The 23,757-nt window shown below is 41.4% G+C and overlaps 1 protein-coding gene across 6 annotated transcripts in view; it reads right to left on the bottom strand.

Annotated features, from left to right (window-relative positions):
* PLEKHG7 (pleckstrin homology and RhoGEF domain containing G7) overlaps window positions 1–19,546 on the bottom strand; it is a 55,741-nt gene extending 36,195 nt beyond the window's left edge. For 3 of the 6 annotated variants that reach the window (XM_023589202.3, XM_023589203.3, XM_023589207.3), the window contains exons 1-5: window positions 19,418–19,545; window positions 15,395–16,116; window positions 14,849–14,871; window positions 3,591–3,718; window positions 382–422 (exon numbers count right to left, since the gene is read on the bottom strand). In XM_023589202.3, the coding sequence (XP_023444970.2) occupies window positions 382–422; window positions 3,591–3,718; window positions 14,849–14,871; window positions 15,395–16,116; window positions 19,418–19,448 (945 nt within the window). In that variant the 5' untranslated portion in view covers window positions 19,449–19,545. Of the gene's footprint in view, window positions 1–381; window positions 423–3,590; window positions 3,719–7,687; window positions 7,790–14,848; window positions 14,872–15,394; window positions 16,117–17,302; window positions 17,433–19,417 lie in introns of those variants that run through there. The other 3 variants (XM_023589208.3, XM_023589204.2, XM_004459820.3) reach the window with 3 other exon arrangements.
* Between the last annotated feature and the right edge of the window lie 4,211 nt (window positions 19,547–23,757).

Here is a 23,757-nt window from a genome sequence, read left to right as displayed (position 1 = left end):
TAATTTTTCAATGTTTCCAATATGCACGGTGCTGCCTGCACACTGGGGCATACGCTTGTGCGAGTTTGTTTCATCAAGTGAGCGCTTTCTAAGCTGTATCAAGTGATAAATTTAGAGCTGTAAAGCATCATAATATTAGGATTGTTTTGTTTCTTTGCAGAGCTCATTAACCACTGGCAATTAGCACTGTTTCGTGCACAAAATGGCACCATTTGGCATGTTCTGTAGCCAATACTAAGGACTTGATGATATCATTTAAATTTCACTTGCCATCTGCCTTTATTCAGAGAGAAGGAGAACATAGAGGCTCCTCACTTATTTCTTACTTTCTTAGCTACAGGAGGCTTAATTAAAACAAAAATGACATTGCACAACACTCACCACTCCTCTCTTGGAGAAAGGCCATCTTGGCTTCTTCGACTCTGATGGGTGAAATTAAAGAACATATATTATACCTTGACTAACTGGTGACAGATCATTGCTGTGCTTTATAAAGCCTGCTTTTTAAAAGGAGCCAGACAGAACCTGTTCTGCTTTAAATTTCTATCTCTTCAGAAGGCACAGAATACTTATATTTATGCAGATGAGTGAAAGAAGCAATGTTGCAGCCTAAATGTTGCTGTTTTATTGCTGCCTTAAGGTGATATTTGGTCTGTTTAGCCTAGTCTGCTATCCCTTGAGATATGGTTGCCTATCTGCAGTTGGCTGCTGTAGAATGCACAGTGATTCCCTTCCCTTCTTCCAAAGACAGGAGATAGGGGTCAGGTTATGGTCACTGACCTCCCTCACTCTACCTACGACATGCCAGCCAAGAAGTATTGTTCAGCCTGGTTTCTGCTATCCCTTGAGAGGAATCGATCACTAGTGGTAAAGATGCTGAGTAATTCATTTAAGACAGAATCATAGGTCTCAGGGGCCGAAAGGACAGGTCTTTCATTTTTACCCTATCCTACTATACATAACTCATCCAATCATATGCAAATTTAATAGTCTGAGATTGTATCAACCCAAAAATCCCCAGATGTGGGTAGACAAGACTTTGAAGCAGGGAAACATCAAGGCATGTCACCAATCTTTATGCTGGGGATTACCGTAGCTATTGGACACTTCAAGTAGTCCTGAGGAGTTACTCTGGGCTGAGAAGGAAGTCATTATTCAATCACACAGTTTTTGATGATCAGGAAAGTAAAGGGTTTGGATTCTGGCCTCTCTATTTGTATGCCAGTTGCATCAATTTGTAATACTACCCAGAAAAAGCTGGAAGTAGTCTCCTGGGTTTAGGCAAGATGTTCTGACCACTCATTATACAAAGTGGGTACTCCATAGGTTTCTTTCTCTTTCTAATCAAATTCAACAGGAGACTTTGCATAATGCTACAGATGGAAACAATTACCTGAATAGCCCTTACTACAAAGAATGTGCTTGTGGGAGTTTTCCTACTGTACCCCTGGAAGGCACCTGTCTTCTGATTATCCTCTCACTCATTCTGATCATCTTATCGATTTTTTTTTCTTTCTTTTTTTTCTTTTTTTTCTTTTTTTTTTTAATGTTATATTAAAAAAAAATATGAGGTCCCCATAAACCCCCCCAGCCCCCTCACCCCCCTCACCCCACTCCTCCCATACCAACAACCTCTTTCATCATCATGGGACATTCATTGCATTTGGTGAATACATTTTGGAGCACTGCTACACCACATATAAAGGGGAGATTAGGTGGACTCTCTCTTAGGGACAAATCAGCTCCACCATTTATGGCCTGGCATTTAAGAGCTCATAGCCCTCAAACGTCCATGGTAAATTATTAAGTTCAATTTGAATTGCCATAATTGTGGTCTGTGGTCCTTAGCAAACCTCTCTTCTCTGCTCTTCTAACTTTGTGGTTAACTTTAGGGCCTTGGGAAAGCTTCACATGTATTCAGAGGAAGATCTAAATGAGTTGGTATTGAATCCACAATGTTTCAAAATCTGTGTTAAGTATTAAGTTTTGCTGAATCAGAATCTCTTTTTTAAGAATAGCCCTAGGTGAGTCATATGTACATCAAAGCTTAATCACTTTTTTAGACCATGATTTTGGGTTATGTGACTATATTCTAAACTCATTGAGAAGAGGGGCTAGAGAGAGAGGATGGAGAATGTCGCATGTTTTTTACAGTGTGGTATCTACCATGACACTAAACATACAACTAATCAAAGAACAACTAATGTGATTTAGAAATACATTGCAGTAATTTTGACCTAGTTCCTTAGTATGTTTCTTCTTAAACTTCAGTGTGGAGAATCATCTGGAGGGTTTGTAAAAAAAATAAAAACCCATGTTACTGGGTCCCACCCATGGAGCTCTGATTCAGTAGGTCTGGGGGAAGGCCCCAGTACTTCAGTTTCTGACAAGTTCCCAGGTGATGCAGAAGGGGTTGACTGGGACCAGTTTTAGGGGACCACTGTTGTAGCTATTATGTGGCTTAGAGTAATTGTTAAGCATCATGGAACACGAGTTAGAATTATGTTGACTTTAGAACTGGCTCTCATTTCCAGGGGCATATCCTTGAGCAGATCACTGAAACTCTGTTGGTTTGTTTGTAGGATTGTTGTAAGTATGATATGAGACAGTAGCTGTGAAAGGGGATTTAAAATGAATGAAGAGCTCTGTACAAATGCTATTTTTTCCCCAGTGGCTTCTGGGTTCCACACACTGTAGATGATAGGCACACCCCATGGTGGTTGACGCAGACTGGGGGTAAGGGCACTGGAAAGGGCAGTCCCGAGCCTGATTCCAGTCCTCGGACACAAACCAGCTGATCCCACAGGCAGGTCACTTCTCATTTTGGGGTCTCCCTTTGCACATTTGTGACTGAGTAATAAGTCCAGTTTGATGGTTTCCAAGCTGTGTGGCCAAGTGTCCCAAGCTTTTGAGGATGCCTTGGCGATGAGATTTTAGGACCCACCCAGCTTCAAGCATGGTAACTCCACTTGTATCTGTGTTATAGACTGGATTTACAGCTAAGAGTTCTTTTGTAAAAATGGCTCTGCTAAAAACAAAATCAGTTTAAAAACCACTGGGATGGATAATCTTTAATCCCTTTTAGCTCTCAAGGGCTTTGATTTGCTTACCCCCAGAAGCATGGACATGCACTCTGAACACCACAATTTTTCTTTTCTCTCACAACTGAGAAGATGCAGAAGATTCCCCCATCACTTAGGGAGAGATCAATAAATGGTGATAAAGATGCTGAGCAAATCATTTAAGACAATTATAGGACTTTGGGCCTGAAAAGATTGGCTCTTTATTTTTACACTGTCCTACTATAAGACATCCCAATCATTTGCAAGTTCAATAGACTGACCAAACTTGAGACTTGGGGATTGATCACCCCAGTATTCATCTCCACAAATGGAATGCCCACTACAGATATTGGCATTCAACTGGTTCCAGTATTTGATGGCTAGCGTCTGTTCTAATTGGTCAGACATCTATTCTGATGGGTCGGTGCACATATCCCACTACTTATTAAATATTTTGGAACTACCCCTGCTTATTACATGACTGTCCCGCAGCAAGCATGCAATGAAGGTATGCAGAATGAGCAGGACCTGAATTCAGCAGCAGAAGCGGGTGGTACAAGTAATCAGCAGCCCCAGCTGATACCAGAAGGTCTCCAGGGAACACCTCAAGTCCAGGTAGGTTCAGCACCACAGAACTCCTCCTGTGCTCGTAGAACCTGTGCTCAAGAGACAAAGCGAGAGAGCTCAGAGCTGGGAGGCAGGCAGCTTCTTCCTTCAGACCATTTGGAAGTGGCTGCTAGCCCCCTGGTGACTGCTCTCTGGGAGAAGACTTGGAGGCCATTCCCGGCTCCAAGCTTTGGGGTCCATGGTGACTTGTGCCCTCTACATTTGCTCACCACCTCTTTGAGCTTTACTGACTACTTACGATTTTTGCCTAAGCCAAAGCAGAAGAGCTTACCTAGAGAGTCAACACAAATGCACCCTACTTGTTCTGACTCAGCAGAAGACTAGAAGGAAGAACCAAGATGCAAAAGTCTTTGCTAAGTACACATTCCACCTCAGGGGAGAGCAGGGTGCGTGGCCGCCAGCACCGAGGTTCCAAGCGAGGTTGGGTGGTTAAAGTCAGCACTTTTTCCCAGAGAAAAATGAGGGAAATATTATTGGGGAAGCTTGGAAAAATAGGTAATTATACTTTCTCCTTTCCATTTCATGAAACCTCCTGTTGATTGTTCACAAAATAAGTAGTTATACTTTCTCCTTTTCATTTCATGAAACTTCCTGTTGATTGTTCACAAAATAAATGGACCAATATCAGACCCATTGAGGAGCATTTCCTAAGGTACTGGGCATTTGCTCAGGGATCTCCAAGCAAATGCCCCGAGCCCTGTTAGTCTTCCTAGCCCTCTCCTTCTTCTGCTCCTTCAACTTTTCTATCTTCCTACTGCTCATATCCTACCATGCTCTGAAGTTAAGTGCCATGGTTCTATATGAGCGAAGGCCTTTCTGCCTGCACTTTCATCTCTTGCCTCATAACTGTGCATTCTTGGATCTCATTCACTCCTCGTCAGTGTGCCTGATAGCAGGACGCTGGTCACGCCCTGTCGGGCCCTCAGGCGGCTGACCAAAACCCAGTCATCTGCACTCCCTGTAAAATTTGTTAGATGCACTTATGCCCAGGACCCATCCGTGGAGAGTCACATTCAGTAGGTCTGGAGCTGGGTGTCTGTCCCTGCGGTTTTATCAGGCTCTCTAGACGCTCACCAGGGTTGAAGAACAACTGCTTTTGATGTTACAAGTACCTTGATATAGGCCATTCCTACTTATAGGTTTTTTTTTAAATTGTCTTTTTTTTAAAAACAGATATATAGATCACACAAAATGTTACATTAAAAACATAAAGATTGTTTTAGATTTTCAACTTCAGGCTTAAAAACTTTTCCAGATAATTTTACTTATGAATGGTAGAATGTTTAGGAGTTTCTCATTAATGAATACTATATTCCGTCTGTTCCACTAATATGTATGAAGTAGAAGCTTTAGGCATAAAAGACCTTACAAAGGGAGAGAAAGGTGGCTCAAGCCATCGGGGCCTCCCTCCCACATGGGAAGTTCTGCTTTCAGTCCCCGCTGCCTCCTAAAAAGAGGACAAGCACACAATGAACAGACACAGAGAGCAGACAGTGAACACAAAACAATGAAGCAGGGGGAGAAAAATAAATAAAAATAAATCTTTAAAAAAAATAGACCTTATAAAGGATTCTACAAGTATATAAAGAGTGTATGAGATTTGGTAGTTATAGGCATGGAGGGGGCTGAATCAGAGGGCGACTGGAAAAATCAGAATAATTTGAATGAGAAATGTAACCTAAGCAAACTTTGGCAGAAAAGCTTACTCTTTTGAGCTTGAGCTTTAGATGTTACATTAGCTGATGAGAATCATGAGTTTAGGAGGTTCCTAAAATTCTATATGCTCTCTTTATATTCTCTGGAGACCTCGGGGAGGGATAAATTCTGGTGGTGAAGAAGGATTAGTCTTCCCTGGCCACAATTACAGGGTGTCTTACATGTTTCTCTTCAGCACTTCCGTAGTACTTTGGAGCGGTGGTTAAGAAGGTGAAATCAGATTGCCTGATTTTAATCCAAGCTGTGTGACCTTGAGTAAGTTAAATAACCTCTCTGGCCTTTACTTTGCCATTTATGAAACACAGATATCTGCCTATTGTGTGAGGATTAGCTATGCTGTCAAAACAATGTCCATAGTGTCTGGAACTTAATATGCCATCAAGAAAAGCTATCATGTTGATTATCAAATATATCACAGTGTAATTTTTTAATGTGTCTATTCCTTTTACTAGACTGCCAGTTCCTTAAGTGCAAGGAACGTTCCTGTCTTCATGTAGGTTGGTAGGTGATAACTTGGTACTCAATCCATTGCTATTGAGCACAAGTGACTAAAACAAGCCTCTGGTGTCATCCTCTTGTATAGAAATCAATCTATTTTATAATTTTGCATATTCATGTCTTATCTCTCCTAATACCCCAAGCCTATAGCTACAGGTCTAAATCTTTGTGTTTAGTAAGAGCTCAATAAATATTTGTTGAGTAAATGGAACAATAACAAAGCCTGCACATACCCAGAGTCATCACTGTCATCTCCTGGCATGAACTCCCACAGAATGTATACCTGAGCAACATCTAGCTGCTTTCTGTTCCTTCAACTACTCTGTACTTCACGCTTCAATTCCTTGGCACAGGTGGTTCCCATCTGCCTTACTGTCTCCATTTTTTTTCTGTCTGGCAAACTCATATTCATCTCTAAATTCCAGCTTAGATAATCTTCCTTCCTTCAGAAAACCTTTTCTGATCTACTCAGGTACAGCCAACTCTCTCTCTCTCTCCCCTTGGTCCCCAACTGGTCTCTTCACTGCATAATCATTCCATTGAAGGCTTGTTCTGTGTCTTATATATCATAGAATATAAGCACCTAGCATGGATCCTTCTAAAGAATAGGTATTCAAATAAGCTTCTTGGATAAATAGCATGATATAGGTCAAACAGACATCAAATGAATTTGTCTTTCCATTCAGGATCAAGAAAGAATAATTGTACATATACAAAAGGAAAATGCAATTCGAATCTCCTTACCCATTATTGGGGGTTAAATGATCCCTATCCATTTCTTCCCTTCACTGGGTACCTTCTGAGAGATGGCATCCATTTGCGAGCATAGAGCTAAGTTCTGGGGTTTAATTTGTCCAGATGGAGCAGAGAAAAGACAATTGGCTTACACAGGGCTTGACCTTGGCTTTGTTGCCTTGACATTCAAAACCAATGATGCTCACCCTGGAGAGGTGGGCATGCCCCCAGAAGGGCATAAGAAATTATGTTTATCAGAATGGGGCACGGATTAATGACTATCAAGAACCACAGTGTAATATGGAGACAAAGGCAAACAATAAAAAAGAATGTTTGTACCCAGTAATATGGCCAGGCATGAATCGGTACCAAAAATGTTCCTCTGGTCTGAGTTAGCTGGGGTTGCTCACATCTTTTGGTTAGTGATTTATATGTAAGAAGTTGCAATAAATTCAGAATGCTTTATAAGTTAGGTCTCAGGGGTGGGAGGGTGTTGATGGTTCAAAATTGGAACTAATTTCTGTGGTTCCAAATATTAGGATTGCTTCTTATAAAAACTGGCACGTGTGCAGGATCACTGTGCCCAGTTCTGGACTGATGATCCAATGCAAGGTGTTCATTGCAATGTGGTCAGAATTCTAGATCCCCTTTCCCATACAAACAGTGTCTTTGTGGGGGTGGTGGCGTCCTCTGTGAGCAGGCGAGGGAAGAATATTTTTTGAAATCTGATTTCCTCCAAGGGAGATTCAGCTAAGAAATAAGCTAATAATAAATGCAACATTTGGGGATGTGACTGGTAAACCAGTCCTGCTGTATAAATACAGTGCCACTTTATGTTGCCCTTCATTTGTTTGGAAAAACATAACTAAACATTCTTGGGAACACATCCTTTATGTTGTTCGACTGTTCTGATCCTCTGGTAAAGGACAAAATCCTGGATGCAGGGGGTTTTTTAAGTGGGTGCCTCATCCAGACTTGGCAGTCCCCTCAGGCTTGCCGGGCCCAGCTCTCTCACTCACACACCCAAACACAGCCACACTTGCACTAACCCTGAGTCGCGTTGCCCCAGGCCGGTCAGGTCCGAAGGGACTAGTCCCATGGTAGCTGGAATAACCTCCTTGTCTCCCTTCCGGTACCAGAACATCTGTTGTTGTTTCTATCCTCTGCTGAAGATCCAAAGGTCCAGCGTGTGGGCTGGTGACGGCAACAATTCAGAGAATCCTGGGAATCCTCCCCCATTACTGAGCAGGCCCGTGCAGCCCCACATCCACACTCAACAATGAGGCTGCTCTTGAATGTGGGAGCTGGAAAAGTTTCTGGTAGAAATGTGTCCCTCAGCATTTCAGTGCATATCCTTTGTTGGTCTTGGTGCTTATCATCCTAATTTAAAGTCAGCACTGACTGAGCGCCTAATCTAGCTGGGAACTAGATCAACTGCTCTCCGTGCCTCATCATATTGATTTTTTACAAGTACCCTATGAAGTGGAAATTACTGTTATTCTAGAGCTGAGGAAACTGAGACTTAGAGGGATGGATCAGGAACTCGTCCAAGGTTGCACTGTTAGTGAACGACAGAGCCAGATTTCAAAAATGTGGGTCTGCCTCCCAAAAGATTTGTAAATATAAAGAAAAGGAAAAGATACTCCAAAACTCTTCAAAGCACACACATGATTTTTAAATTATAAAATTATAATTAATTATGTAATTATAGTTACTATGTTAGGTCAAAGAGCAGGTGTAGAAAGTTGAATGGTGGTCCTCCAAAACACACGTCCACATCCTCATCCCTGGAACCTGGGAATGTGACTTTAATTGTCAAAGGGGCCTTTGTATATATAACGAAGGTAAAGATCTCAAGGTGAGGTCATTGTGGGTCATCTGGGGGAAACCCTAAATCCAATGGCAAGTATCCTCAGAGAGTAGAGACAGGGAGAAGCAGGAGAAGGCAATGGAAGGATGGAGGCAGAAATGAAATGATGAAGGTACAAGCCATGGCACACCCAGTGCCATCAGAAGCTGGAAGAGGCAAGCACGGATTCTTTCCTAGAGCCTTCAGTGGGAGTGCTACCCTGCTGACACCTTGATTTTGGGTTTCTGGCCTCCAAACTTTTGAGAATAAATTTCTGTTGTTTTAAGCCACCTAGTATGGGAGGTACTTTGTTATGGCAGCCCTAGAAAACTAATACAGGGAGCAATATATAATTTAGTGGCAAAGGCACTTGACTTATAGGCCTGACTCCCAACTCTGGCCTTCATTATTTCTTGCCTTGGCATATTGTTTATCTGAACCTCAGTTTCCTTATGTGAAAAAGGAGAGTAGCCAGGAAGACCCATTCTGTCTTTCACCGGCTCTGAGTTCAGGGTTCAGGAACCTTGCTCTCATTTTTCCCCCGGCTGGCCAGTGGGTGGTGGCAGTTATTAGAGGTGACCTTTATCTTGGCAGAAATATTTGAAGAAGAATAATTTGAAGCTCATTCCAATAGCTGTATGACTAATTCATCATTTACATTTTCTACAGATTCTTTCCCTTCAGTGGAGTCAAGGACTACTGGTCTTTAATTCCCAGGTGCAAATTTTAAGGAAAAATAATGAAAAGTCCTGGAGAATATGGGAGGTTACAATTGCCCTAGAGTAATATGTATGTTAATAGAATACAAATCTTTTTGAAGGTAGTACAATTTGGATTACACACGGTCTTATCCTTTCCCTTGCTATGAATGTTGTCCATTAGTAGTTTGTCAGGTAGACTTATTAGGCATCATTCTTCAGAAACTATATCTTTTGTCTGATGGTAAAAGTTCATGGTAAAGGGAAGCAGACTTGGCTCGATGGATAGGGCATCCGCCTACCACATGGGAGGTCCACAGTTCAAACCCCGGGCCTCCTTGACCCATGTGGAACTGGCCCATGTGCAATGCTGATGCGTGCAAGGAGTGCCGTGCCACACAGAGGTGTCCCCCGCGTAGGGGAGCCCCATGTGCAAGGAGTGCACCCTGTAAGGAGAGCCGCCCAGCGTGGAAGAAAGTGTAGCCGCCCAAGAAGGGTGCCACACACATGGAGAGCTGACACAGCAAGATGACACAACAAAAATAAACACAGATTCCCGGTGCTGCTGATAAAGATAGAAGCGATCACAGAAGAACACACAGCAAATGGACACAGAGAGCAGACAACTGGGGAGGGGGTAGCGGAGAGGAAAAAAAAATAAAGTTCATGGTAAAGAAAACCTTTTTTTAGCAGGTCCCTTTCCAGTAATTCTGTGACTAGAAAAGGTAGATGTTCTATTTTAAGAATTGTAGTGTTTTACCTGATGCAAGAAATAGTGTGGTGCAATTTGGAGTGTTTGCTTATGATGATGGGTTAATTACACAGGAAGAGCAAATTCAGAATCAGTAACATTCTTTTTAAAAATATCACTCTTCCCTTTTTAAAATAATCAACAGAGAAATGACAACTATACTGTCAATTACTGAACTGTAGCTCTCTTGGTCAAATCAGGGATATATTTTCCTTTATGAGTACCAGAAGTTTGTTGGGAACTTACCTTCGAATTTTTGATTATAGTTTCTAATTCAACTTCTCTCTATGAAGGTTGAGTAGCCTCTAGCTGACTATCCAGAGTCCAGCACACATCCTAGTACATGGTGGCTACTCATAATGTCAGGTGAACACATGGAAGATTCAACCCTGACACATCAGTTTGAACACAGAACAGAGACAACTCTTTGGAGCCTCATCAGTGTGGAAAACAATCATTACCCTGTATTGTCACTCTTCGGGTTCCATATTTACTGAACACACACATGTTCGGAGTCCCAGAATAGCTGTTGGTAACTGCCTTGAAGAACTCTCACAGTCTTGCTAGTCTACTGTATTAATGGAATGAGAGCCAAAATACTACCCAGTGGGATTAAGGAATATGTGTCGAAATCCTTACAAACCCAAGAAATAAGAAAATGGGGGCAGTTGCAAGGAGGTGGAGGGAGATGTGAAAGTAGCTGGAGGAGAAACGAAACAAAACAAAAAGGGGACAATACAATTTCCCCTACCTGGCATGTCCAAACCTAACTAATGAACCATTCAACTTTTCCCTCCCTCCCTCCCTTCCTTCCTTCCTCCCTTCCTCTCTCCCTCTCTCCCTCCCTTTTTTCCTCCCTCCCTCCTTCCCTTCCTTCCTTCCACAAATACTGATTAGGTACCTACTCTGTGTCAGATGGTGTTCTAGGCACTGGGAATATACCAGTGGATGAAAGAGACAAAACCCACGCTTTCCTGGAACTTACATTCTAGAGAGCTGATTTCACTGGAAGAGTATCACATGGCTCCTGATGTGAAAGAAATCTGTCCCTTCAATCTTACCCTCCAGTCATGCTCAGATCAGGAAGCCTTCCCTGACTCCCTGAGTCTGTAGTCTTCTCTTCTGAGTAATTAACTATATACCACCTATTAGTCTCTACCGATTACCTGGATAGAGTCCTCTCCCTCTCTATTATTTCCCAGACTTTACAATTAAATGGGTACTATTTGTATCTCCACTTCACAGAGGAGGACATGAGGTTTTGAGCTGTTGAGCAACTTGCCCAAGGTTACGTTGCCAGAGAGAAATGGAGCTTGGATTCAAAATCAGGAGGTTCACTCAGTACCAGGTTATGTTCTTTGCCAAGGGTAACCCCAGATGAATACTGTTTTGAGGAAAGTTTTGCTGGCATTCAATATTCTTGTCTGGTTTCTTCCTCAAGATAGATTTTCAAATACTGGTTATTTGGTTTTCAGGCTGAAGTTACCCATCTCTTAATTTGAATAACTTGAGGTTTTCTCCTATTTCTTCTTAGGCACTGGAAGGTTAATCTTTATTTTCATAGAAATGCAGTATGTTTATTTACCTTCTCAGCTTCAGGGCTGACTGAAAAATTAGGAGAGGCAGATACCTCTCCGTGGTGACAGAATTTAAGGACTGCCAGGCAGGTCTTCTTGTCCACAAAACCCCCTCCACTTGCTTCCATGTTTAAAAGTCTGTCAACTCAGCCTCATTGCTTGGTTTCAAGTCATGTGTTTTATCAAAATGCAAATATTAATACATTAGGGGATAGGTAAGTAACGCTGTTAGACAGGCAGCCTGCCAGGCCTGACTTCACTTTCCCATCCTTCCTTTCCTTCAAGAAATATTTTTGGAGGTAGACTTTAGCTGGTACTGGGTGGTAGAGGTTTAAAGACATATAAGACATGGTCTCCACTCTCAGAAAGTTCTTAATTCAGGGAGCAGATGAAGAAATGCAATACAGTGTGATGGGTACCATGATAGAGGTATTCATAAGGTTCAGGAAAATCCTGAAGTAAGGAATATGTTGCTCTACTTGGGAAGATAAGTATGCATTCCTTAAGCCAGAAATCCCTCACCCTTTTATAAGAATGAATGGTAAAGATTTTTTTCTGGGGACATATTTTGGTGATAGGAGGAGATGTTTTGGAGGGAGTATATGTTCACTGGAATATTATGGAAGAAGAGAGAATGACAGCAAAGAAAAGAGTTCACAAGGGAAAATTTGAATCAAAGATATAACACTTAGCTGACTTCACTACTGAGATTAGATTGGGCCTTTCTCTACAAAAGCCTGCCCGATGGTCAGGCCACAAGGACACATAGTTCTTCTATTCTCTTTATTTGAATCTATAATTAGCACTATACCTACTAAATATACATCCCAGAGGCTTAAATCTTCTGGCTGTTCATATGCTGGGTCAGCCATGCATCTCCACAGAGTTGCAGGCAATACCTACTCTTCTGTTCATTAGACTCACCCACAACAACTAGCAGAAGGGTGATGATGGTCAATGCCCAGCCCAAGCAGAGAGTATCTTCAACTGCAAGCAAGATGGTTCCATCCATCTGCCCAATGGGATCTAAGCCCCCTCTCAATCAGAAGTAGAGTTGGACATCCTCAAGATAGAGGAACAAACGTAAGGGGGGAATCCAAGCATGAACTAAAGTAGACATATTAGTATTCTTGTAATGGAAGAACTTGTAATATTGATATAAAGACAGTGGTCACCAGAGGTTCTAAGGGGAGGGAGAGGGAAAAATATATAAAACATGGGGCATTTTTGAGACACTGGAATCATGTTCCATGATATTGCAATGACAGTTACCAGCCATTATCCATTTTGTCAAAACCTATAAAATTGTGTGGGGCGAAGTGTAAAACATAATGTGAACTATAGATCATAGTTAGTGACAATGCTTCAATATGTGCTCATCAATTGTTAACATGTACCGCACTAATGAAAGATGTTGTTAATGAGGAAAATGTAGGAGGGGGTGGGGTGGGATATAGGAGAATCCCCTATATTTTCGATGTAACATTTATGTAATTAATCTAAGGCTCTTTATACAAATAAAAAACAAAAATTATTTTTAAAAAAGATCAATTAAAAAAAAAAAAAGAAGCCAAAATACTACATCAAAAGAAGGATCAGTATTTCTGGAAAAGGGCTTATGTCTATTCTATAGGCTAAAGAAAAGTTGTTGTGATTGACTGGCAGCCACAGAGCCAAACATTTCTTAATTATATATACCAGGGGTCAAAAAAAAATTTCTATAAATGGCCAGATAGTCAATATCTGAGATACTTTCTAACTCCACTGCCTTCATCATAAAATAGCCCAAATTATCAGCCTCTCATATTAAGTATTCTAGTTGTTCTGCCTGAGTCCACTCTTGTCATCCATCTGACAATACCAATGCATTGACTGGTTTCACACTGCTCTTAGGTTTTAGAACAAAATCTCTACACATCCTAGTTGACTCTGCATGATCTGGCTCTAACAGATGTCATCATCTTTCTCTGAGACTGCTCTTTTTTTTTTTTTTTTACTTTCTCTGACACATTTGGTTGAGGTAACATCTTTAAGCTTTATTCTGTTTTGCACCTGTGTAAGATTTGACTTCACGGCCTTATTTTTCACCAATACTTGAATCCTTATCCCTTGCTTTTAACATTTCAGTGTTTTCCAGTTGTAGGTGACATATCATTTCCTACCCCTGAATTCAACCATGTGGCTTGTTTTGGCCGATAGAATGAGGAAGAGTGGCCCTGTGCCAGGTCAGAGCACAGGCCCCAAGGAAACGTGTATGTTTCTACTTGTTCTCTCGAACCTCTCCCTTCATTCCCAGGCTAGTCCTTTAGTTCCGTGAAGAGAATGAAGGTCATGTGGCGCAGACCTTCCCAGCTGAGCCCAGCATAGGTCAAATAGACTCCCAGCAGATATGTTAGATTGATAAGAAATAGTAAATGGTTGTTGTTTTAAGTCACTGAGGTTTGGGGTGGTTTGTTACATAGCAATTGCTAACTGATACCATACCACAATAATTGCATAATAATTCATACGGTAAAATGGCTTTGTAAATATCCTTTACCTTTGTTCATACAGCTAGGTCAACTAGGGTTCAGATCAACAAAGCCTGCACAGAGGGATCTCATCCTTACCTCTATAAACAGCAAACTGCTTGAGAACTGGGTCCAGTAATAAAACAGAGGCTGATTCCCTGAGGACTCTTTTGTGCCTTTCCAAATGAAATGAGCCTTTTCCTGCCAATCCAAATATCAGGTACATGAAACTGAGCATGGATCTTTCCCTTGCTGCCACAGAAGCTCTTAAGCATCCCTGGGAGAGATGACAAGTTTGCTTCCACAACCTGGGGCCATGATGAAAGTTTAGAGCTGGTTTGTGAAGTGACACCATTTATCTACGCTCTAGATAAGGGTTGAGTCCATCACAACTGGCATTTAAAGGTCCTCCTGAATTTAAACAGCACATCTTGTTCCTTTTATCCTTTCCTCTGAATTTTTGTTTGAAAAGCTGTTGAATGTTTCTGGTCTTTCCATTTTCTCTACCTGACAAAATCTGTTACTAATTGTATGCTAATTAAACCACAGAGCCACGTCCCTGGCATTTCAAAATGAAAACAATGATTGCATGTGGCTGTCATATCCTGTTCCCAAAAGCCCCAGCACACTACACCTGGCTATGTAAAATGGATACTTGAAATTATGACCAATTTACTCACAAACTTGAAGAGTGACTTGGGTATTGTAAAAGAAAGCCACTGATTAATGCACTATTAGGTTTGCTTCATCAGAACAGAAAAAAAACATTTAAAAGTAAACAGTCAACATATTTCAAAGCACTGAAGAAAATAAATACATACTCACCTGGATTGATGTGTTCCTTCTCCCTGAAATAACAGTAACAGAAAAATATACTTTAGTCTTTCTCAAACCCATCCCAAATTCAAAAATTTCAAAGCTGGCATCTTGAAAGGAGAGGCAATGAGCTCTCCAAGTTAAAATGTTTAAAAATCTTTTCTTGTGTGTGGGAGGAAGGGATTAGACCTTTTAATAATTTGCTCCTTCTCTCCTTTCAAGCCAGCTGCCCCAGGCTGTCTTCAAAAGCCATGTACTTTTCAATGTCTGAGATGCCATCTATAGCCTGACCTTCGTGGGCCTTTCTTAAAGTGCCTTCAAGGTTATAGAAGAAGAAAGTGAGCTAAACCTTTATTTTCCTTCTTCCCCAAATTGTTGCACCCCTTTTACTCAAGAGCCAATGTGTCCCAAAGAGTGTATGGCCCCTCAAAAGTGAGATCCTATGCTTGCCTCCCATCACAGAATCCCCAGGCCTTTGGGGGAATGTGGCAGCCCTGAGACCATTTGGCTTTGCATTGCATCAAGGGAAAGGCGGAAGGCTTAGGGCTATGTTACCTGAGGACTTGGGTGCCTTGGAGAGGGGCTGGGTGAAGAGCAGCCATCTCTTCTCAGAGGTGAGGCCTGATGAAGAAGCCCTTCGCTGATGGGCAGAGGAACAGGAAGGGCATGCTTGTTGCTGGGCCTGGTTTGGGGCTCTAATGAGCCGGTTGCTTTGAGGGCTTTTTCGGGGTCAGATGGCAATTGTGAGCTGCGGCTTAAGGGTGATAGAGAGTCCCAAGAACCCTTTGAACTTCCAGGTGGACTATTTGAAGGACAACATGGGGAGCCTGCAGGTTCCTTCCAGCTTCTCCAGGAGGGCACTTCCAAGGTGTCTTGCTGAGGAAGTGAGTGTGATGTCCCACACATACTGCCCCTTAATCTCCTCAGAGTCGGAGAGGTAGAAATACGGCCTGGGGCTTGCCGGTCAAACTGGAGAAGATTCCCCTGGTTCTCACTGTGCTTCCTTGATCGGCTCCTTGGAGGGGACCAAGCAGAGGCCCCACAGGCTTGGGGCTGCACCTGTGGGCTGGAAGACTCCACATTCCTCATGGAGCCAAGGGGACCCGTTGCCAGAAGCTTCCAGGGGACGTTGTCCAAGTTGCTATTCTCTGGACCACACTGGGGTTGCTCAGGTTCCACATTCAAGTGCAACTCTTCCCCTGGTATTTCTTTTTCCTTTATAAGAGGATAATTACCAGTAGGTCTTTGCATCTTTAGTGAAGAACAGAGTGTGTAATCTGTTGCAAATAAGGAAGATTGAGATGAGAAAAAAAAGTGACAGGAATTGTGAATGAAAACTTCTAATTATTCATGGGAGATAGGTAAAGGCCAGTTAGCATTAGTAACTTTCCTGTTTTGAAGATAATATATGTGATTCCAGCTTCCCACCTAGTTTGTATACTGAGGTGTGTTTAATGTCTACCTAATATCCTTTCCACATTGAAATGAGAAAGTCTTTAAAAACCTTAGTGATTGGGAAGCAGCTGTGGCTCAATCAGTTAGGCTCCCATCTACCATATGGAGACCCTGGCTTCATGTCCCGGGGCCTCCTTGTGAAGGCAGGCTCCCCTGCACGCTGCGGAGAGCTGCCGGCCTGCAAGCGCCACGGAGAGCCGACTCAGCAAGGTGACGCAACAAAAAAAGGGGAGACAAGCAAAACCACAGAAGAGCACGCAGTGAGTGGACACAGAGAGCAGACAACAAGCAAGCTGCGGGGGGGAGGGGGGGGGATAAAAAAAAATACAGAAGAATACACAGCAAATGGACCAGAGAGCCGACAACAAGCAAGCCTGGGGCGGGGGTGGGGGTGGGGGGGTGGATTAAAAAAAAACAACGAAACTTTGTGATCTAAGAGATTTCTTAGAAGCTAGATAGCTCATCAGCTTTTGGTTATTCTATTTTAGGAGAATCAATTATACACCAAATTTTCCTTTCATGCTATTATTTATTTTAGTACTTCAGTGCACTTTAGGAATGTGCAAACTGAGTAAACTGGGACTCTTTCTTCAAGGTTTAAATTTCAGAATGATGTGAAATATCTGGTGAAAGGCATTTTAGATTTTATAGGTCCCTGTGTTTTAGAAAAATGGCTTGCGAGTGTAAAGAGAAAAACCTAGAAGTCACAGATGCCCTGCTTCCCATGATGAGAAGTGTTTTCTAGGATTCACTAATGCAGAAGTACCTCCCAAATAACTTCCTCCTACTCCCAACAAAGCTAATACTACCATTTGGCCACTTGATTCAAGATGACCTGGAAATGGCTTCTAGCAATTCAGTCATTTTTCAGCTTGCCATATTAAGAAAGTAGTGATATGTGGGAAAGTGTCAATCCTCACCCATCCCATCAATTAGTGCATAAGACTCAACTCTTGATTATTTACAGATGTGATGTGGAACTGTGGAAGAGAGACCATTTTCCCTTACCGTGGGCAATGTGGAAGGGGGTTTCATACAATCATGGATTGTCTGTGGAAGGAACACCAGCAGTTGACCATATATTCTGAGATCTGCAGTAGTAATCTTAGCAAACTCTAAATTCTAAAGCAAAAGTCCAGCCATCTGGTATGCCTGGGAAATGAACACATTCGGATAACCAAATTTTAAGGACTGCTAACAATGTACTTTTTTAGTGCTACACAATTTTAATTGCATTTACAACATTTTTAGTAAAACTTTTTTCTCCAGTGTATTATTTACTTTCTGAGCTTGATAAGTTGACAACGCTGAGAGCCAAACTTTAAACTTCCCTGATGAGCTAACCTTGTTATTTTGACTATCATTATAGCACTGCACGGATATACCATGATTAAGTTTATTGTAGTTCTATGGAAAATACAGTGATTGTTACTGGGTTTTATGGCATCTAATTGTTTACCTCCACAGTAAACAGTGCCATACTGCTGTACTCCTTAATTTTCATTCATCATTTCTCATTATAGTCTGTACATCTGTGTATAGTTGTCACTCCCTTTCCTTTGGTTCCTCTAATCTGCTTCAGGCTTAGAAGTCCAAAAGCCTGATTATTATAACCATATGTAGAGAGAGTTAACAGGCACTTAAAAAGATTGTTAACAGTAAAGAAGAGGAGGAGCCCAATGTTTGAACATTGTCACAACAATGTTATGACATTGGTTTTGAAAACTCTAAGGGCTCAGAGTTAATTCCTGAGTGTCATCTGGTTTAAGGGCAAATTAAACTAACAAGTATTGGATTTTTTGTTTTATTTTTTATTTTTAGACCAGAGAGTTGTTCAAGGAATGACTTAACATGAAGTAGTCAACTCAATTCTTATTTAAAAAGAAAATTAAATTCTTAATGTTGGGTTTCCTCTAATATTTTGAACTGAAGACTCAGTCTTATAGAACTTCACATGTAGAAATAAAATGCATTGGGTATGCTTTTTTGGGGGGTGGGGGTTGTATCAGCTAGGAAACTTACATTTACTTAAGTAAATGTAAATGTACATTTTCCTGCAGCTTCCCTGAAGGCTGATACCAGCTTGGCTGGAGAAGAAGAATGAACAGGCCTTTCGGACCATTAATGAAAATAGTTGTATTAGGTAGATTCAGGTCCTGAACATGTGTTGTTTCATGGAGGGGCCAGTTCCTCATTCTCCCAACAAACAAACAGCTGAGCTGAGGCCTGGAGTTACCCAGGAACTTTCACACACACACCCACCCAGGGAAGCCTATTATTTTTCTCTTTTACATGAATGCCCAAGTTCTGGGCAGCAACAATGCATTAACTATGTTTACACAGGCACTTGCATAATAGAGATATCAAAATCCTTCACCCTGGGGTTTTTCCCTTGGTTGATTTTGTCTTCATTCTCTTCTTTCGTGGGGTTAAGACACTCTTTCCAATTATCCAGGCCTGGAGGTGTGGTCGTATTTACCTCTGATAGAACACAAGGGGTATTTAGTATTATTTATGGGCCAGTGTCTTAACTATATTAGAAATGCTTCGGCCAAGGCGTTGTCAACTGCTGACACGACTCACCGCGGAGCGGGAGACACTAAATACAGCAGGGCTCTAGGGGGCCACGCTCTGGAGTAGGACGATCTGGCTTCTCCCAGCCTCACCACCAACTAGCAGAGCCCCCCGAGTCGCTTGCCTGTCAGCCTCTGTACCGGCGTCTGTGGAAGGGCATCAGTCCGAGGTCCGCAGCCGGGATGAAGCGAGGCAGTGTCCAAGGCGCACGGGAGGCCCGCCCTGTAGGGGCTCCCTACACGACCCCCACCCCCATGGATCTGGGAAAGAGTTAAGAGTTCATCGTAAATCCATTCCTTAATGTTTTCCGAAAGGCCAAATCGAAACCCAGTCCTTGAAAAGAAAATTCACCAGCCTTCGTCCTTCCGAGCTTGGAGAACACCGCAGGCACCACGCGCATTGGGAGGGACGCCAACTCCCCGGACGTGAAATTAAATCACGCAGATTAATGATTCACCAGCAGGACCAAGCAGCGCTGGGAGCAACAGGATCTGAGCAAACAAAGTACAAGAGGGAAGCCCAGAAGGCTGAGGAAGGACCCTTTAATACCTGTGGGATGGTCTGCCTCTGAAGGTGACATTCCGTCCGTTGGGTCCCGACAGTCCCCAGAGAGTCAGCGGAACCACAGGGGGAGCTGCCCGGGCGGCTGGAGCGAGACTCCACGCCTGAAACAATGGAGTGCAAGCAAGCGTGATGGGTGCTGAAAAGAGGAACTGCCTCTCCCCTCCTTGGAAACTTTTCTAGCTATTTGTTTATGAAAAAACCTCAAAGGAAGCAAGTTCAGAGTCTATGACTAAGAAAAAGTGAGTTGATTTGTTTTTGCTGATCCAACACATACATGATGCAAATATGATTTTTTACTTCCCCTTAAGATTTTCAATAATCACCATTGCTGGTTTAGTGAAGTAGTCCTAGTGTGACATACAGAGGTTCTCTCAAATTCAAGAGGATTCTCTAAAGTGAGAATCATTCCTTTGGACCGTACTTTCTTGGTACCAAAAAAAAAAAAAAAATGCATTGGTATAGTTTATTAATGGAATTCCATGTTAAGCATTGAATAATAGAGGACGCGATCATTGTACTTGGGGACAAATTTGTGAATGTTAAGTTTTTGAATAATTAAATTGCAAATAGAAAACTGCTGCATTCAGCTCACAATAGGTTGGCTCGAAGGGAAGGCAACGCAGAAATAAAGGTAGAGACACAAGAGGGGAGACAAACCTGGGGCCAGGGAACTCACAGCTTCTGGAACTGAGATCCTCACCCTCGTTGTCCCATCGCATTTATTGGGAAACTACCAAGCAGCTGTTTGCTATCTGAACTGCAACATCATTTACAATAAGAGGGAACAACTGCAACATTTAACAACTTCTACACTTAACAGGTGTAACATTTACAATAACAAACAGGTAAGCCAGTTTCCCACGACAGGAAACCATTTGTATATAGCAGCATACTCATTACGGCAGTACTCTAAAGAACCTATATTTGGGCTTAGGTAGTGACATTTCATACATTCCTAAAAATGCATACAGTATTAATAAAAAATAACATTTCTAGATTCAAGCAAATTCTAATTTATCTGATTTACTGAAATTGTCATTACTTAGAATCATTGCAGATACTTATTGTGAGGGTTTCTTCATGCCAACATTAGCATCATGGGGAAATTATAAATGCAACTTCTCAGGCCCCATTCTAGACTTTCTGAATCAGAAACTCTGGGAGTAGAGCTGGGAGTCTGTATTTTAACAAATGCTCCAAGTGATTCCTCCAGCCCACCCTTTTCTTAAACTTTTCTATTTTGAAATAATTTCAAAATTACAGGACGGTTACAAAGATAATATAAAAACCATACAGAGAAGTCCTTCATAACTCCCTCAGACCCAGATCCAATAACTTTAATGTTTTCCCATATTTGTTATATCATCCTATCAGTTCATCTATCTATCTATCTATCTATTAGTTTTCTGAACAATTGAGAATAAGTTGTATATGTCATGCTCCTTGAACACATAATACTTTCACGTTCATTTTCTAAGGGCAATGATAGTCACTGATTTTGGAATAAAGCTTTCGGTCTCTATTCCAATTTTCCCCATATGTACCAATAATATCCTTTTGGGCCTTTATCCTCCATTATTACATCCAGTCTGGGATCATGTATTACCTTTGTCAATTTCTCTTTATTTAGGTGATGGTTACACATACTAAAATTTGAGACCACTGTCTTCAGGAAGAAAGGAAAAGTTCTAAATTATAGAACTTTCCCTTGTGATAACTTTTGTATTCATCCTTAACGCTCTCATATTGGTCTTATTAGAACATCATTTACATAGGATTTCCCCCCATATTTCATATAACATTTATATTTCAAGTAATATATTTAGTTCATAATAGGGCAATCACACAGTTTGTCCTTTTGTGTCTGTGTTGCTTCACTCAACATAATGTCCTCTAGGTTCATGCATGTTGTCATATCTTTCACAAGTTCATTTCTTCTTAAAGCTGCATAATATTCCATTGTGTATGTACTCCACAATTTGTTTATCCATTCATCAGTAGATGGACACCTGGGTTGTTTCCAGTTTTTGGCTATCATGAATAATGCTGCTATGAACGTCGGTGTACAGTTATCTATTTGTGTCACTGCTCTCAGTTCTTCTGGGTATATATCCCTAGCAATGGTATTGCCACGTCCCACGGCAAGCCTACAACTTTCTTAGGACCTGCCAGACAGTCCTCCACAGTGGCTGTACCATTTTATATTCCCACCAACAGTGAATAAGCATCCCTATCTCTCCAACATTTACAGTTTTCCAACTTTTTAATAGCAGCCAGTCTAATAGTTGTGAAATGATATCTCATTGTAGTTTTGATTTGCATTTCCCTAATAGCCAGTAATGTGGAACATTATTTCATGTGTTTCTTCACCATTTGTATTTCTTCTCTGGAAAGTTGTTTTTTCAAGTCTTTTGCCCAATTTTTAATTGGATACTTTGTCTTTTTATTGTTGAGTTACATGATCTCCTTATATATCATCTGCAAGCAGGAGAATTGCATCCATCATCCATGTGGGATCTAAGCCCCCTCTTGATGTAGAGGTGGAGTGGACATCACCATCCCAGGGTCCACAGGATGGAGGGATAAAATATGGATTAGAAAATCAGTGGACTTACTGATATTCTACTATAGAACTATTGTGAGTAGTAATGGAACAAATTGTAGCATTGATGTGAAAAAAGTGGCCATGGTAGTTGCTGAGGGCAGGGAGAGGGAAGAAGAGATGTGATATGGGGGCATTTTTGGGACTTGGAGTGTTCTAAATGATATTGCAGGGACAGATGCTGGATATTATATATTCTGCTATAACCCACTGAATGTACTGGGCAAGAGTGTAAACTACAATGTAAACTATTATCCATGTGGTGCAGCAGTGCTCCAAAATGTATTCACCAAATGCAATAATAATAATAATAATACAATAATAATAATAATGAAAGAGGTTGTTGATGTGAGAGGAGTGGGGTGGGGGTGGGGGTGGGGTATATGGGAACCTCTTATATTTTTTATTGTAACATTTTTTGTGATCTATGTATCTTCAAAAAAATACAATTAAAAATGATAGGGGTGGGGGGTGGGGAGTAGGGTATATGGGAACATCTGATTTTTTTAATGTAATGTTTTGTGTGATCTATTAACTTTAACAAAAGATAATTAAGAAATAAAAAACCCTTTTCAGATATATGATTGCCAAATATTTTCTCCTATTGAGTCAGCTGCCTTTTCACCCTTTTAACAAAGTCCTTTGAAGTGCAAAAGTGATGAATTTTGAGGCGTTCCCATTTATCTATTTTTTCTTTTGTTGCTTGTGCTTTGGACACAAGGTTTAAGAAACTACTGCCTACTACAAGATCTTGAAGATGTTTTCCTACATTTTCTTCTAGGAGTTTTATGGTTGTTGTTTTTATATTTAAGTCTTTGATCCATTTTGAGTTAATTTTTATATAAGGTGTAAGATAGATGTATTAGTCAGCCAACAGGGTGCTAAAGCAAAGTACCAGAACTCTGTTGACTTTTATACAGGATATTTATTTGGGGTAGAAGCTTTCAGTTACTAGGCAAAAAAGTATAAGTTACTTCCCTTACCAAAGTCTATTGCCATGTGTTTGAGAAAGATGACTGCCGGTCTCTGCGAGGGTTCAGCCTTCCTCTTCCTCCTAAGGGTCCATGGTTCCAGCTCCTTCTATTCTCAGCTGTAATCTAGCATAAAGCTTGTCTCTCTTCCTGGAGCTTGATTCTTTCTGGGCTCAGCTGCTTTGCTCTCTCCACAAGGTCAGCTGCAAACTATCAGGCGAATGGCTCATCTCTCTTCCTGGGGCCTCTGCTGTGTCTAATGGAGACCTCTCTTTCCTCACATATCTGCTTCTCTGTGTATTTACTTCCAGGGGTTCCAGCATCAAAACTCCAACTCTCTCCACTGCAGTGTTGTTTTCTCTGTGAGTTCCCCCCGCCCGCCGCCATAAAGGGGGCAGGGACTCAACATCCCACCGACTCAGCCAAATCAAAGCCTTGATCATAATTTAATCAATTAAAAGTGAAACCTCTGAATCTAATACAAGCTAATATGTCCAGAGGGACAGGCCAGTTTACAAACATAATCCAGTATCTATTTTTGGAATTCATAAATGATGCCAAACTGCCACAATAGGGGTTTTCTTTCTTCTTTTTTTGGATATAATTATCCAGTTCTCCCAGCACCATTTGTTAAATAGACTGTTCTGGGTCAGCTTAACAGCCTTGTCAAAAATCACTTGACTATAGATGTGGAGTCAACTTCTGAGTTCTCAGTTCAGTTCTAATGGTCAATCTGTCTGTTCTTATGCCAA

The sequence above is a fragment of the Dasypus novemcinctus genome, chromosome 12 (genome assembly GCF_030445035.2).
Source record: "Dasypus novemcinctus isolate mDasNov1 chromosome 12, mDasNov1.1.hap2, whole genome shotgun sequence".
Lineage (NCBI taxonomy): Eukaryota > Metazoa > Chordata > Mammalia > Cingulata > Dasypodidae > Dasypus > Dasypus novemcinctus.
Note: the sequence above shows the minus strand (reverse complement) of the source record. Positions and strands in the feature narration are given on the sequence as shown.